We start from the raw sequence: 13732 nt of genomic DNA, 5'->3' as shown, positions 1-13732 counted from the left end.
AGGCCAAATGGTAGCAGCTTGTATGAATGTGCAGCAGCAAGGAAACATGGAAACAAAGAGGAAAGAATGCAGTGGATCCAAATACAAGTCTATTTTTTATAGCATACAGTATGTCAGGAAGTGGTGAGACTACAACAGCTTGAGTTAATGGCCCTCCAAAGTTGCCGGAAGCCTTTCATAGACTTACCGTAAGTTTCATTTCTAACAATACGGCCAAACACTCCGGAAGGCATCATAAACTTTATTTTATGGTAAGCCTGGGTGTGTCTGCTTGGGTTACAGTGGTATTTCAACACATCGACAGGTGGTGAAGCTGTATTCATGTATGAAGTGCTGTGTGTCATCCACTTTGGCGTTTGGATTTAAGTTTCAGTTCAGCGCTGCAAAATATTGCCAACTCTCTTTTTTGTGGTTCCCTTTTAAGACAATACGGTAGATGGTTTAGTCCTCTGTATCATGTATTAACATTATTAACAACATGCTGCTTTCTGAATCTGTGAGCAAATTGTGTTAATATGTACAGTACGCTGCGTTTTTCAACCTCTGTGAGTGTGTTCTGCGTGCGCATCGCATGCATTGTGAGTTTAACATCTGTGTGCAAGTGCTGACGGATGTGTGTGATCACCTCATGGTTCTCATGTCCAAGGACGTCAGTTAGAACTTTTAGCACGTGCTTGGCGTTCTTCGCACACTTCCTTTTTCCTGTACAAAGACACACACACACACACACACACACACACACACACACACACACACACACACACACACACACTTGTGTAAATTTAACAACCCAAAAGTCTTTTATCCTACAGTGTGACTTTTGTGTTTGTTTTAAAATGGGATGACTTTTCACCCCGATTAATAATAAACGATTCCCTCAAGCCCAATATTTATTTTAAAAATTTCCTCTGCATTTTATCTTTTTGTGTGTAAGATAATAAAACCACTGATAAATCAAATACAGTGCAGTGTATAAAAAGCAGGCTCCGAGGCAACTGAGACAAAAATGAAGGAAGTACTGAGAAAGAGGGATCGTATCTTTGGCGTACTGACACTAAAGGGGAGTGACATGAACAAAGATAGGATGTAGAAAGAAATGAGTGAAAAGGAGAGCGCACAGATAAGCACTGTGTTCAGAAGAAGCTGTAAAAGCTAAAATGTTGTAATGAATGCAAACGCAAAAATAATGGCCTTTCCTCCAGCCATAATAAAATCATCCAACAGGAACAAAGTTAGACGGATAGTCTATGCGGCCTTAAAAGAGATAACATTGATTTACACTGACACAGTGGACTAATAGTAAGATAAATTTCCCTCCCTATGTTTCTTGGTTGCACTTCAAGAAACCCCTGATACAGTATCACAGGTACAGCTAGATATACACAGTTAAACTAGTTGCACAACTCCCCTTTAATACTGTGAAAAGGTTGCCTTTCTTCCTTTTCACTAGGCCCTGTTCTCCAAGATTAACAGTGTTTTTGTGTCTGCTTAATTGCTCATTTGCTTTATGGGTTCATAGGAGTTTTGTCGTTCTGTCTGAGATGTTGGGGTAGTTCAAGGAGAGTGGAAACAGGTTTGCCTCATTATGTTCTCATGACATGAAGGAGCTGGGCTCTGTTAAGATGTAGGAAGATACGTAAGGTAGTTCTGCATTAAATTACATTCTATATTTTGTTGGTATTGATGGTGCCCCTAAATAGTTTGAGATGTGAAGTTGGCAGCTTTCCTTTGCTTGGTGTTCTTTTGATTCAGTTTAAATAAAGTTTTATTGCATTTCCTGGGTTTCTTTTTTGCCCTTTGTTTCAGTAAATGTTTTGTTAATAAATGCCACTGTTTTTGCACTACGCCTGCTTATCGACCTGGTTCTTCAACATCCCTTTTTTAAAGTTTTCTGGTGCAAAAATGACCTCACCTGCCCTTTATATGGGGGGGTGGCACTACACTACAATTCACAAGGCTTTATTCACACATTTCAGGGTCAAAAACATTTGGGGAATAATTAAGGGTTAATGTACAGTGAGCTGGTCGTTGTTGTGTATAAACCCTGACAGGGCGATGCGGCACCCCGATGCAGGCATCGCCCTGAAGGGGTTTATTTCATTACATTAGCCCGCTTGTTAAATGTCTACTCACTTAAGAAATCAATAATTTGACACAAAAAAGGTCCCTCAGATTCCAAGATCAAAACTGCGTCCATAGCAACGGTCTGTTATACATAGCAACGGTCTGCTATACATAGCAACGGTCTGCTATACATAGCAACGGTCTGCTATAAAGAAATAACTGACCGTAGAACGGCGTGATTGAGCAATCAGAATCGAGTATTCAACAAAGCCGTGTAATAAAGCAAAGTTGTCATATATAGAGTACATTTGATAGAGTTTAGCTGCTTTTAAATGGTTTTGTTTAAAACTGATCGAATGTATAAGCGAAATGTCCTGTGAGGAGAATATCCAGCCAAATCTCAGAGGGTTGGGGTATTCTAACAATTATTCAACTGTGTCTCTGTTCTGTATCTACCAGTGTCTCGCCTTTACCTTTCGTTCGCAGACACAGGTTCATGAGCAGAGCAGCAGAGTACTCCAGGGTGTAGTCGCTCAGGCAGTCTGAGTCCTGCAGCTCATCCACCAGCCAGCCAATAAGATCGTCTGTTATCATGGCGGTCTGCTGGCTCCTCCTACCGAGACAAGATGATAAATGACGGATTAAAAGAGCAACTTGAACAGAAATATTTGTGTTCCTCAACAGGACAAGAATTCAGGTTGATGTCCAAGAAAAAAACAACTTTAAAATGCAATCGATTCCCGATGACTCATCACATTTAAAGAGATAAAGTGAGCATGAATTTAGCGGTTTAGCCCATGTTAATTTGGGTTTATTATGATTCAAGGGCCATCTACAAGTTGAAATAATGAGATATCTCCATGTTTGACAATTAGGTGACGACTGGTTGTTCACTACAAAAACTGGTACATAATCTGGTTCATAAACATGACATTTAGTCTCAAATAAAGGGTATATAAAAACAGTTTTTATGTACCTGAGGCTGAGTTTCTGCAGGGCCACTAGCACATTCTCTCTAGTGACGGAGTCTCTTTCCTCCATCCTAAGTACCTCTGTCAGAAGTTTCAGAAGAGTGGGCATTTGGGAGAGGTAAATCCGGCCTGTAAGCATTAAACACAACATGAAATGAAGACCAAAAAGCAAGAAATAGTCCGGACAATATAGAAATACACCGGTTTGATTACAAGTAGTGGCTTAAACAATGAAAAGCTATATATATACAAAAGCAAAGCTAACTGGACTTATCAATGATGGGTAAACCTGACTGTTAACTAATTCATCTCTAAGAAAATAATCTCACCGCAAAAACTTACTACAGAATAGAAAGTCATTTGTGTCAGCACAAATAATATTTGTCTTTACAACATCGTCTGTTTGCAAAACGTCCTGCTGCGGAGGATCATCAGCGGTTTCAAACCTGGATGCAAAGTTATGGTAAAAGCTCTATGAGGTCTTCCGTGAAACTCCAAATGCATCCAGTCAGATGATGACTCATGTTACAAAGAAATAATAATGAAGCTGGAGCACTTACCCTCAGCAAGGGAAGCGAATGCATTGATGAGGCGAGCCATGTATTGGCGGACGATCTCGTTCTTCGATCCCATTAAATGAAGCAAAGTTTTCTGTGAAAACACAAAATGTAGTTTAGAATTATGATTATTATATGTGCTGCTTTCAGGTACAATCAGTCATTATTAATTATTATGTGCGGCTGATAAACACTTATCTCAATAGATGCTGAGATTTCAAGATTATTAAAAAGGCAGTCAGCCGAGATTTGAGAGTGCTCTAATCTCCCACACTTCCTGAACTGCCCACAGCACCCTATACATTTGGTTTCTTTTTCCCACTAAGACATTTTTAATGTGATCTGATGCAGAGCTGGAATTATTGGTTAAACTGGTCAGCAACCTGTACCGTAGCTAATGTCTTTCCACTGCATTGCATTAGTATTCTATGAACATCCAGCGGTACCCTCATTGCTTGTCACTTTATACAGTAATAACAATACAGAGATGAAACTTTGAACAAAGCGTGCTACATTTAGATTTTACTTCTAGTTCAAATGGTGTGGCAGCATCACCTCACCTGACGTACGTTGTGTGGAAACTTCCTAGTGTACATTTCAGAAACCTTGAAAGGATAGCTATACTTTAACATTGTCGTGATATGTAGGCTACACTGTATCAGTCAAGTGCCAGGTGGTGAGCTTTAGGCATCATTTAAGTCACATAGTCTAAACAGGTTGAGTGTGTGAAAAGGCAGAACGTCCTAAAGTAAAGTTGTCATGGCGACAAAGATGAGTCGCACAACTTTATGGAAGTTTATGGAACTGGCCCGATCAAACTGGATGGGGAGTGATATCCGTGTTGCTAGAACTGTCACGCTGGGAAATCTTACGTAATAACTGCTTTTTTCACAAACACAGAACGTTTGTATTTGTTATTTGATGACAAGAAATTGACACCCGTCCACTATTATTGTGGCTCTTACAGTAAATGCCTCTCGTGTCATTCAGGGTTGGCTTGGAGCACCATGGTAAGTACGTAAACAAAGAGCTCAGGTGTGAGGTTAGGATCGCTTACTCCTCTGTAAAGGGATTGTCTTTAACATCGCACACTACGACTAAAGGCACGGTGAAGGAAATGTAAAAAGAAAAGAATAGAACAATAAAGCATGTAAGAAAGACATGTAGCTTCTGAAAGCCTTTACAAAGGGTGACATTAGTAATATAATCGGTGTTTTCTGCTCTGGCCTTTTGTTAAATAAAAATGGGAAATTGCTCAAGAGAAGGATTCTTAATCTGAGGCTGGGAACATGTCATGAGAAGTCTCAAGTCCGATTAAAATCAAATTATTAAAATAATTATTGCCAGCTATTGGGAAATAGCAGTATATAATTATTAAATTATGTTTATAATAAAGTAATTTTCCATACATTTTGAGGTAAATATTGGGGTAATTTGGCAGTAATTCTAAAGAAATTTCAAATAGGTAACTTGCTAATTATCACCTAATTACCGTGACCTGTAAAATGAAGTGTTACCCAATAACCTTATAGTTTTAAGTTCATAAAATGTACTAATGTAATGTATTTCATGAATAGGTAGGATTATGGATATTACTTCTGCTGTCTCCCGCCTGTTGAAAAAAACAAACGCATTTCTATGCAAATGATGTAGGTTACATGTTTATTTGCATATAGAGCGGGGAAGTGAGATCCGATCACAATAGGTCACTCAAAACGTATGTGGAGACGCATTCTAATGCCAGGAGTGAACAGACGTACTTAGAGCTGTCCATTTGTGAGCGATCACCCAAGATGTATGTTAATGCCAGGTCTGAACAGGGCCTAGGTCTACAGTCGATGCTCTTCACCCACTTTGCAGCATTAAGTCAGTGGCAGGTGAGAAACAAACCTGTGTGCATTGAGCAAAGGTGCCAATTCACCTGCTCAGGCCTGCCTGAAACCAGAGCCCCCGAGGCTCTAGTTTCAGGCAGGCCTGAGCAGGTGAATTGGCACCTTTGCTCAATTAGGCAGTGATTAATAGGCAGATTAATTAGGCAGTGAGGCCAATGGACAAGAAATATTTTTTTACTGATGGTTGCATGAAACAACGGTTGGGAAAAATTCCATTCACATCAGTAGAGAAAGAACTTGTTTTATAGTGTTAAAACACACCACAATACAATCACATTCAAAGCTGTAGTCCTATGATCCCACCTGTTGTGTGCTGTAGCGCTCCAGCAGATCGTTACTGATGAAGGCCTGAAGCACGGTGTCTCTTTGTTCACCAGGGAGGGAGCGAGTCAGTCTCTAAAAAACAAAACGTGAGAAACAGACCCACCAATGAAGACTCGAAAGGAGTACACATGCAAAGTGAAGAATAAAATGTGGAAAAACATGGAATGTGCTATGTTTAATTTGCATCACTTTTTTAGCTTGTCTTAAAAAAATCCTAAAAAAAACCTTACAACATACACTGTACAGTATAGAATGGTAAAATGCTAATATACCATAAATAAGAATATGAATGCTCACCCAGCGCAATGCCTGAAGCAGCAGGCACCTGAGTCTGTCTGAGCCTTCAACCAGGTCTCTCTTCAGCTTCTCATAGTCCAGTGAGGGCAGCATCGGCACCTCCTTGGATCTCCTGGAGATTAATAAAAAAACAAAACACAAGTGAGTCATGTTTTCATCACGGCACTTACCAAACTGCACATATCAGCATCTTCAGATTTAAGACTTACTGCGGTGCGATGGATGCTCGTAGCATCGACGACGCCTATGAGAAAGAGCAAAATTGAGAGAAAAAAGACACAGAGGAGCATTAGTATTTGATTATTTCAGACTCCGTTTATCACATTCTCACTTTAAAGTGCGTAAAACTCGAATCCATGCGACTGTTCGTGTGTTTTATCAACTGTGCTGTCAGGTCCCCCTACTTACCCAGTGTTATCCATCTAAAACAACCAAGTTAGCTACTGTCTAAATAAGTCATTAGTGGGTTTTTCTGGACATGCATACATCATGCTTGTGGTACATGCTGAATCCCCACGCATACAAGTATAGTGCTGTTTGGCAACATCGCCCATGCAGTCAGTGACAATAAGATAATTCAGCAATTAAACCAGAGAGGGCAGGTTAGTGTGAAACGTTTGTTACACCTCAGTGTACTTGTACTGTTGTAGGCCTGTGTGTTGTTGTTTTAGAGGAGAGGAAATGGAGACTACCTAACAGAGTATATATCATTGTGGTGGTGGTGTAGGAGGATGTGGAGGAAGGGTGAAAGAAGTAATTATTAGTGGGTTTTTTTACTATTGAAAGGGGATTTTGAGCCCTGAAATCCAATCTGAAGTCTGGGTGGTTAGGCCTATAGCGGGAGCGCTGGAAGGTCAGGGGAGTGATCCATGTCGTCTGAGGTATCAGGTGCTCTAAGGCCACATTTTTGCTTTGGTGTTCAGCGGGAAATACGGAGGTGGAGGAGCACATCGATACCTGGATTCCTTCCCAGATTCCTTTCTCTGTAAACATTTGAGTTTCTCTGAATAATGCTGAATGGTATAAGTGGGAGATATGTTTCCCTGATGCATTTGACACTGGGGTGTCTGGACCCTACGGCGGCCTGGTATACAGTACATGTATATTACGAATAACAATTACTCTCCATTGGTGTCTGTTAACTGGAAAGACACAGACCTACGCTGAATGTACAAATAGTGGGGTCAAACTCAATGATTTTGTTCTCAGATTTCAGCCAATCGTCTACACAAAGCAAAGGCTTGACCTGATTTCTCTGACAATGAATGCACAGTTTACATAAGAGACTCTCTTCACCTCTTTAGCACGTTTTCTCACCATTTACTCTTTTATGACCGTGGGGACAGCTGAAGGCCATCTATTGTTGGTGTTATTGTCTAAGTAGACAGCTCCGCTCCCTGATCTAATCAACGTTTTCCCCTTGCATCAAGGTTTGTGATAGCCATCTCAATATTATGAAGGCATAAAGAGTCTGATAATTATTATGGTGTTAAGATAAACGCAACAGTTGATTGCTCATGTGAGGGCAAATATGGTCTCTCAGCTCTCAGGAAATAAACATTAAGCACCCATCAAATGCTGGTAGATTTTTCCCCGATAGATTTCCAGCCCTTTCTCCCACAACAGTTAAAGGCTTGATCTGACATTCCAACCCTGTCTCTCCTACAAAATTACATTCCCATACAACTAAACTGCATTCTCAATTACGTTTCGAGGGAAACAAATGTCCTCATGGATTAAGGTCACAGTTTAAAACAGTTTTAAACACGCGGTTAACGTTGTAAGTCAAAATAAAACAAAAAAAACGCAACAAAACTACTTGGTGGGTTTACTAAAAACATCATGGTTTGGCTTAAAATGACTACGTTTGTTACGTTATTAAGTTACGGATGTAAATTAATATAAGTTAAAGCTGACTTTTGGTTTCACACAAGACACAAAGCGGTACCCTGGGTGAAAGTCCAGTGTTTGTTTGACCCATCCTCCACCCCTATCTCCTCCCGTCATTGGAAATGTATTTGTGATGCGTCAAAAGCAAACGTGATCCACGACAAAACACCTCGAAATGTAATTCACAATGCAGTTTCATTGCATGTGAACGTCATTTTTAGGAGACAGGGCTGGACATTCAGTGGACGTTATCTAAATTAGTATTATTTAACATGTTTTATCATATGTTTAAATTGAGTGCTTGCTATTGATGGTGTTAAGAACCATCACAGTTGTATAAAGGTTGCCTCTTTTCAAACAGCTGTAATTTAATCTTCCCTTTTTGACAACCTGAGCGTGAGAGAAGTGCTTTTACATCAGAGCGCCTTGTGTTGGCCATTCTTGTCCTGTCCATGTGTCTGTCTAAATTCTTTCAGAAACTGTATCGTTAAACAAATGGAAAGGGAACTGAAACAGACTGCATTTACCTTTAAAAAAAAAGAAGACAGACAGTCGATAAGGAGAGTTGAGAGAAGGAACAATGACTGTGGCCTTTAAGAACAAATTAATTTAATGATGCGGTACACCCTGAGTTGTTTGGCTTCACGAGCGACCTGGCAAAAGAGGTCATCCTTACAACAAACAAGGACAAAAATCCCTTTAAACTAGGACCATCTAGTAGTAGGAACCAGGAAATGGCATGGGATAAAGGCTGAGTACAAAGGCAGGCCAAGAAATGTATATCTACAGTAAAGGAAGGGGAGGCAGACACGAGGAGAAGGAGACAGAAGAGACATGGCGAGGCACAAGCAAGATGAGAAGTGGGGACCTGAGCGATGACGAGAAGTAAAGATGAAAACATATGAAACTTACATAGCCATCATCATAGGGACTCATAGAGTAATATCCCTTTGTGGACAAACGCATCACACAAAACACAAACACACAGAAAGAAAGAGGTTGTTCAGTTCAAAACAGAAAGAAACAGGATTTCACAAAGCAGAGTTCAACACCACAATGAAGGCCACTGACAGTGAGCGTGATTGTCAAGGTTTCAGTGTCGGATCAGCGGCTATCAAACCATGACAACAAGGATATGAAACTGTTCGCCAGCTGTTTGTTTAATTTTAATATTTCGACTCTACCTTTGGCATGCAATCAAGCATACGCATCATTTTATATTCTAACCGTTATAATCAAATTTCACTGGCTGCACGATATACAGGATGCAGAGGACAAAGGGTTACTTCATGGCAGATAAACCCCTCCTTTTTAAAACATCCTTTTCGAACACAATGTCAAAATGACCAATATCTGTGGCGAGGTGTGAAGGAGGAAGAAGGGAGAAGAGAGATGATATCTGTGTGCTCTCACTCACGGTGCCAGGTCTGGTGAAGTCAGTGCTCTGCACCACGCTCTGCACCACGCTCTGCCTCATCTGGCTGCTGAACAGGCGAACACACACACTCTGCAGATACTCAGGGGAGATCTGCAAAAAAACAGCAGGCCCTTTGAGCTTTAAGATACTGTATGTGGGTAGAGGGAGGCCATTTTTGTGTCCCTGTTGTGTCATCTAGTAGTTAAGAGCATGTGTGTGCATATTAGGTTTGCTTTAAAACTTCGCTCTGTGTATAAAAAGTTGTTATTTTAAGTGATTGCATATTCAACTGTGAACAGCCTAATTAAAGTCTGTCCAGTGTTTGTGTGTGCACCGCTCATTAGCTCATATGTGTCGGTGTGTGTGTGTGTGGCTTCCTTGTCTATGTAGTTTGTGTGTTAGAATGTGTGTGTCTGTTTTCCCCCACAGTCAAGCCGACCAACCATTTTTCCACTGACGGTGGCCTCCAACGAGTCGACCAGCTCAGCAGTGATTCCAATCAGGTTGTGGTAGTCGGCCTGCATCTTGTTGAACTTCCGCACGTAGCTGTTGATGCGGCGGTCCGACTCGACCAGTTGGAGCTGGAGCTGCTGCATGGCCTCTGTTCAGTCACACAAACACACAAAGGTAAAGGATGTAGAACAGAAACACAAACAAGTAAACAACATTCATATCATGATTGATATTCTCTGTGTAAATTAAGGTCAAAATATTTTTTATAACATATTAAATGTTTCACTTGAATATTTAAAAAGTGCAGCGTGTAAGATCTGGCGGCATCTAGATTGAAATTTCTCCAGTGTGCCAAGTGTGTAGGAGAACTACGGTGGCTGACACCAAAACGTGGGCCTATCTAGAGCCAGTGTTTGGTTTGTCCGTTCTAGGCTACTGTAGAAACATAGCGGCTGGCTCCATGAAGAGGACTCGCTCCCTATGTAGATATAAATGGCTCATTCTAAGGTAACCAAAATACAACTATTCTTATTTTCAGGTGATTATACACTGAAGAAAACATACTTATTAATATTATATTCCATTTCTGCGAACACATCCACCTAATTGTTACACACTGGTCCTTTAAACAAAAACGAATGGATGGATGTTCATCATCTTTTCAGTTTAAGTCTGTAAGTCAGTGCTGCATATGTTTATTCTAACTTTAAGGGAGTATTGAGTAATTATTCATCTTTATCAACCTCTATCTGCAACCAACTGCAACACCGACAGAATTTATCTCAGCACAAGTCTTCCTGTCTTCGTCCCATCATCGCTTCTGTCCCTTTGAATTACTGTGGGCTGTCACTTACTCACAAGGAACTGACAGTTTTACCAGACAAACTAGTTAACAAATTAGACATATGAATGATGCCAATGATCTCGGGCAGTGGTATCCCAACACTTTCATGTGAAGGACTTTCATGTGACACAAATTAGACTACAGACCCCATTTTTATGCGCTTTTATGATTTTGTCAACAGCAAGTGGATGAAATACATGACCAAAATAGACATATATTCAGTCATCATGTTGCTTATGGATGGAATTATAGTGTAAATAAATTATTCCCCTTTTTGCTGGGGACCCCCTGGAAACCCCTCAAGGACTCCTGGGGGTCCCCGGACCCCCCGGAACCACTGATCTAGGTGATGTATATGACCAAAGTTGTAGCGATATGACTTTGTCATTTGTGTTTTTGGCTAGAGAAAGAGTTTTGAAATCTTTATCTGGAATATTTGTCCACCACTGTTACGCAATAAGCAGGTGTGGTCTTAACATTTCAAGGTACGGGATGCTTTTGTTCCTTTCCAGAATATATAATGTAAAAAAATTACAGAACCTACTCAAGAAATCATCGAGTGACTGGCACTGAAAGATCACATGTTGCTGTACAGGCAGTCTGCAGTTGGTCTCTGTATTATCATATATAATTTGAAGGAGGAACAGATATAATACATGCAATACACTGCAAAAGGTAGATTATTTGAGAGGGATATTTACCTTTAGTACTCCTTCCTCCCTCCTTCTGCATGACGTCTGTTAAAGACTATACGCACTAGCAGTCAATGGATACATTCATACAAAAGATTACGTAAAGATGCAATGTCTTGCTTACGTTAAACTGGACAGAAGACAAACACACAGTATGTTATACATCCCGTTTGAAGCAGGTCAATTTGTCATTAAAACATTTATTTAAGATTTAAGTAATCCCTTTTACTATACGAAGAGATAAAAGCGTCGATATCGTATCAGCGCTAGTTTGTTTTAAAGGGAGGAGAACTTTTTCAAAGAAGGACCATGGACCAACACCCTTGTGTTGGCAAACACAGCTGCCATGCAGTGCTTTTACATGCACGTAAGCATGTAAATGTGCGAGGGCACTCAACCAACAGCGGATTTTCATTTGTGAGCATGTTGAGTCAGCTGCCAAGAGTGCCGCCTGTTGAAGTGTTTGCATTTTGAAAGATTATACATGTTAGCTAACTTCTCTCCTTTATGTTTTATATATGTACAAACAAGACATATTTTCTTTGGTCAGCCCTTTAGATGATAGTCGCTATATTATAGACGGCATGCTTTGAACGTCGGCCAGTAGGGATAGGGTTTAGTTTCACGGTTTAGTTTTCATGAGGAAGGAGGAAAGTCGAGCCACTGGGTTTCTGGTAAAAGCAACATTTCTTGTTATCCTTCACTTGCCCTTCTACTCTGAAGGGGTTAGGGTGAGTTAGTGTCGGATTAGATTCTGCCACACTCAAACACAACCTCTTATAAATGCAAATCAGACAGGGTTAGTTTGCATGATATGAAACAACCACGTCTGACTGATAATGAATGCTTTAGTCACCAACAGAATGGCTTTGAGATTTAAATATGCAGCTCAGCCAGAAGAGGAAATTAAAACAACTCTATACTTGGCCTGCATTAAAGCCTTGAGTTGTTCCCCTCTAGATTTTGTACTGTTTTTTCCCCAACTGGTTGATTAATTGTTTTAAAGACAATTTCTAGAGACATTTGTCTCCTTTGATGAGTCTAACCAACTTTTACTTAATGTTATGTAGTTGTGTAAGGGCTGGCAGGTCTATGTATGCGTAAATCACTGGTGATTTAGTAGGATACCACTAGTCTCGCAAAGCCGGACCAATCTCCACACGCTGTGCCAGCGGGATACCACTGACACAATATTTAATTTAATGGCCGTGTAAGAAGTTGAATTGAGCATTTCATAGATAAAAGTTATTTTTCCAATACACCTATTTAGCTGCGCGGTCAGTTTGTGTCATTCGTGATACAGAAACCTGTTGACACCGTTAGATTTGCATACATATTTGCTACTCATAACACGTCACTGAGAACAACACAGACATTGAAACTAAACTAGTATTCACCCATTGGTCTGAAAACAAAATTATGAAGTAATCTTTCTCAGCAATGACATGTGAGCGAGCCACGATAGAGGATACGTATAAATTCAGCAGCCTTGGGGTGTTGGACGGCTTCAGTGTCACCGACAGAAACGGCTCCAGCTTCTCCCTCAACTGTGGTATCCAGGAATCCTGAATATACAGAATGGAAGATGGGAGAAAATATGGTGATGTTCGTGTGATTACTAGTTGGAAATAACCAACTAGGTAATAATTAGCTGAGCACCTGGAAAAGATCTTTGAAGGAGGGGTGGATAGTAGGGTTGGGAACGAAAGGCAAGGCATAGTAAGGCAGGAACTCTGCGGTCTGGCTCAGCGCTGCTCCCCGAGTCTCCAGGTACTGCTTGAAGTAGGAAATCCTCTCCTCAAACTCAGCTCGGTCCTGGAGAGAGAGTCAAATATTTATTTCAAGTCAATAGCAAAATGTCAGTTGAGCCTATTACAACATGTAAAGGAACAATATGTAGTAATGATAGCTAGCGTTTTAAAATGGATACTGCAGTCCAAATTCAAATGTCAAAATGTCGATCACACCGGCCAAAACAAAAACAGACCTTCCGGACTGGAATGGAAATTTCAAAGGAGAACATGCTGGCTGTAGCGTTGTTGTCTGAGAAGCCAGTATTTCAATTCAGCATGTTTTCTTAATCTCTGATGACATATCATGGTCATTTTATGATTTATTACAGAAAATATATTACATATTGGTCCTTTAAAACATTTCCTCTGTTGCATACACCCATTTTCTTCAATTCGATTATGGCCCACAACCCCCACTGGAAACTGAAGACGCTGTTGCTTTTACAATATAACGTTACATCCATATAAATACATAAACTCAAACTCAGACCTACATCTTGACAGGCATATTAGAAGGTTAGGTTAGAAACATCACTGA

General features: G+C 40.4%; 1 protein-coding gene across 6 annotated transcripts in view; it reads right to left on the bottom strand.

Moving 5' to 3' along the window:
• armc9 (armadillo repeat containing 9) overlaps positions 1–13732 on the bottom strand; it is a 30114-nt gene that overhangs the window by 12990 nt on the left and 3392 nt on the right. For 5 of the 6 annotated variants that reach the window (XM_074634563.1, XM_074634564.1, XM_074634562.1 and 2 more), the window contains exons 5-17: positions 13061–13216; positions 12874–12966; positions 11411–11435; positions 9856–10013; positions 9413–9523; positions 8908–8943; positions 6315–6349; positions 6106–6217; positions 5788–5880; positions 3596–3686; positions 3041–3164; positions 2538–2677; positions 626–702 (exon numbers count right to left, since the gene is read on the bottom strand). In XM_074634563.1, coding sequence (XP_074490664.1) covers positions 626–702; positions 2538–2677; positions 3041–3164; positions 3596–3686; positions 5788–5880; positions 6106–6217; positions 6315–6349; positions 8908–8943; positions 9413–9523; positions 9856–10013; positions 11411–11435; positions 12874–12966; positions 13061–13216 — 1251 coding nt within the window. The remainder of the gene's footprint in view (positions 1–625; positions 703–2537; positions 2678–3040; positions 3165–3595; positions 3687–5787; positions 5881–6105; positions 6218–6314; positions 6350–8907; positions 8944–9412; positions 9524–9855; positions 10014–11410; positions 11436–12873; positions 12967–13060; positions 13217–13732) is intronic. The other variant, XM_074634566.1, reaches the window with a different exon arrangement.

Source organism: Sebastes fasciatus, chromosome 5 (assembly GCF_043250625.1).
Source record: "Sebastes fasciatus isolate fSebFas1 chromosome 5, fSebFas1.pri, whole genome shotgun sequence".
Lineage (NCBI taxonomy): Eukaryota > Metazoa > Chordata > Actinopteri > Perciformes > Sebastidae > Sebastes > Sebastes fasciatus.
The sequence above is the reverse complement of the archived record's forward strand: the minus strand, read 5'-3'. Positions and strand labels throughout refer to the sequence as shown.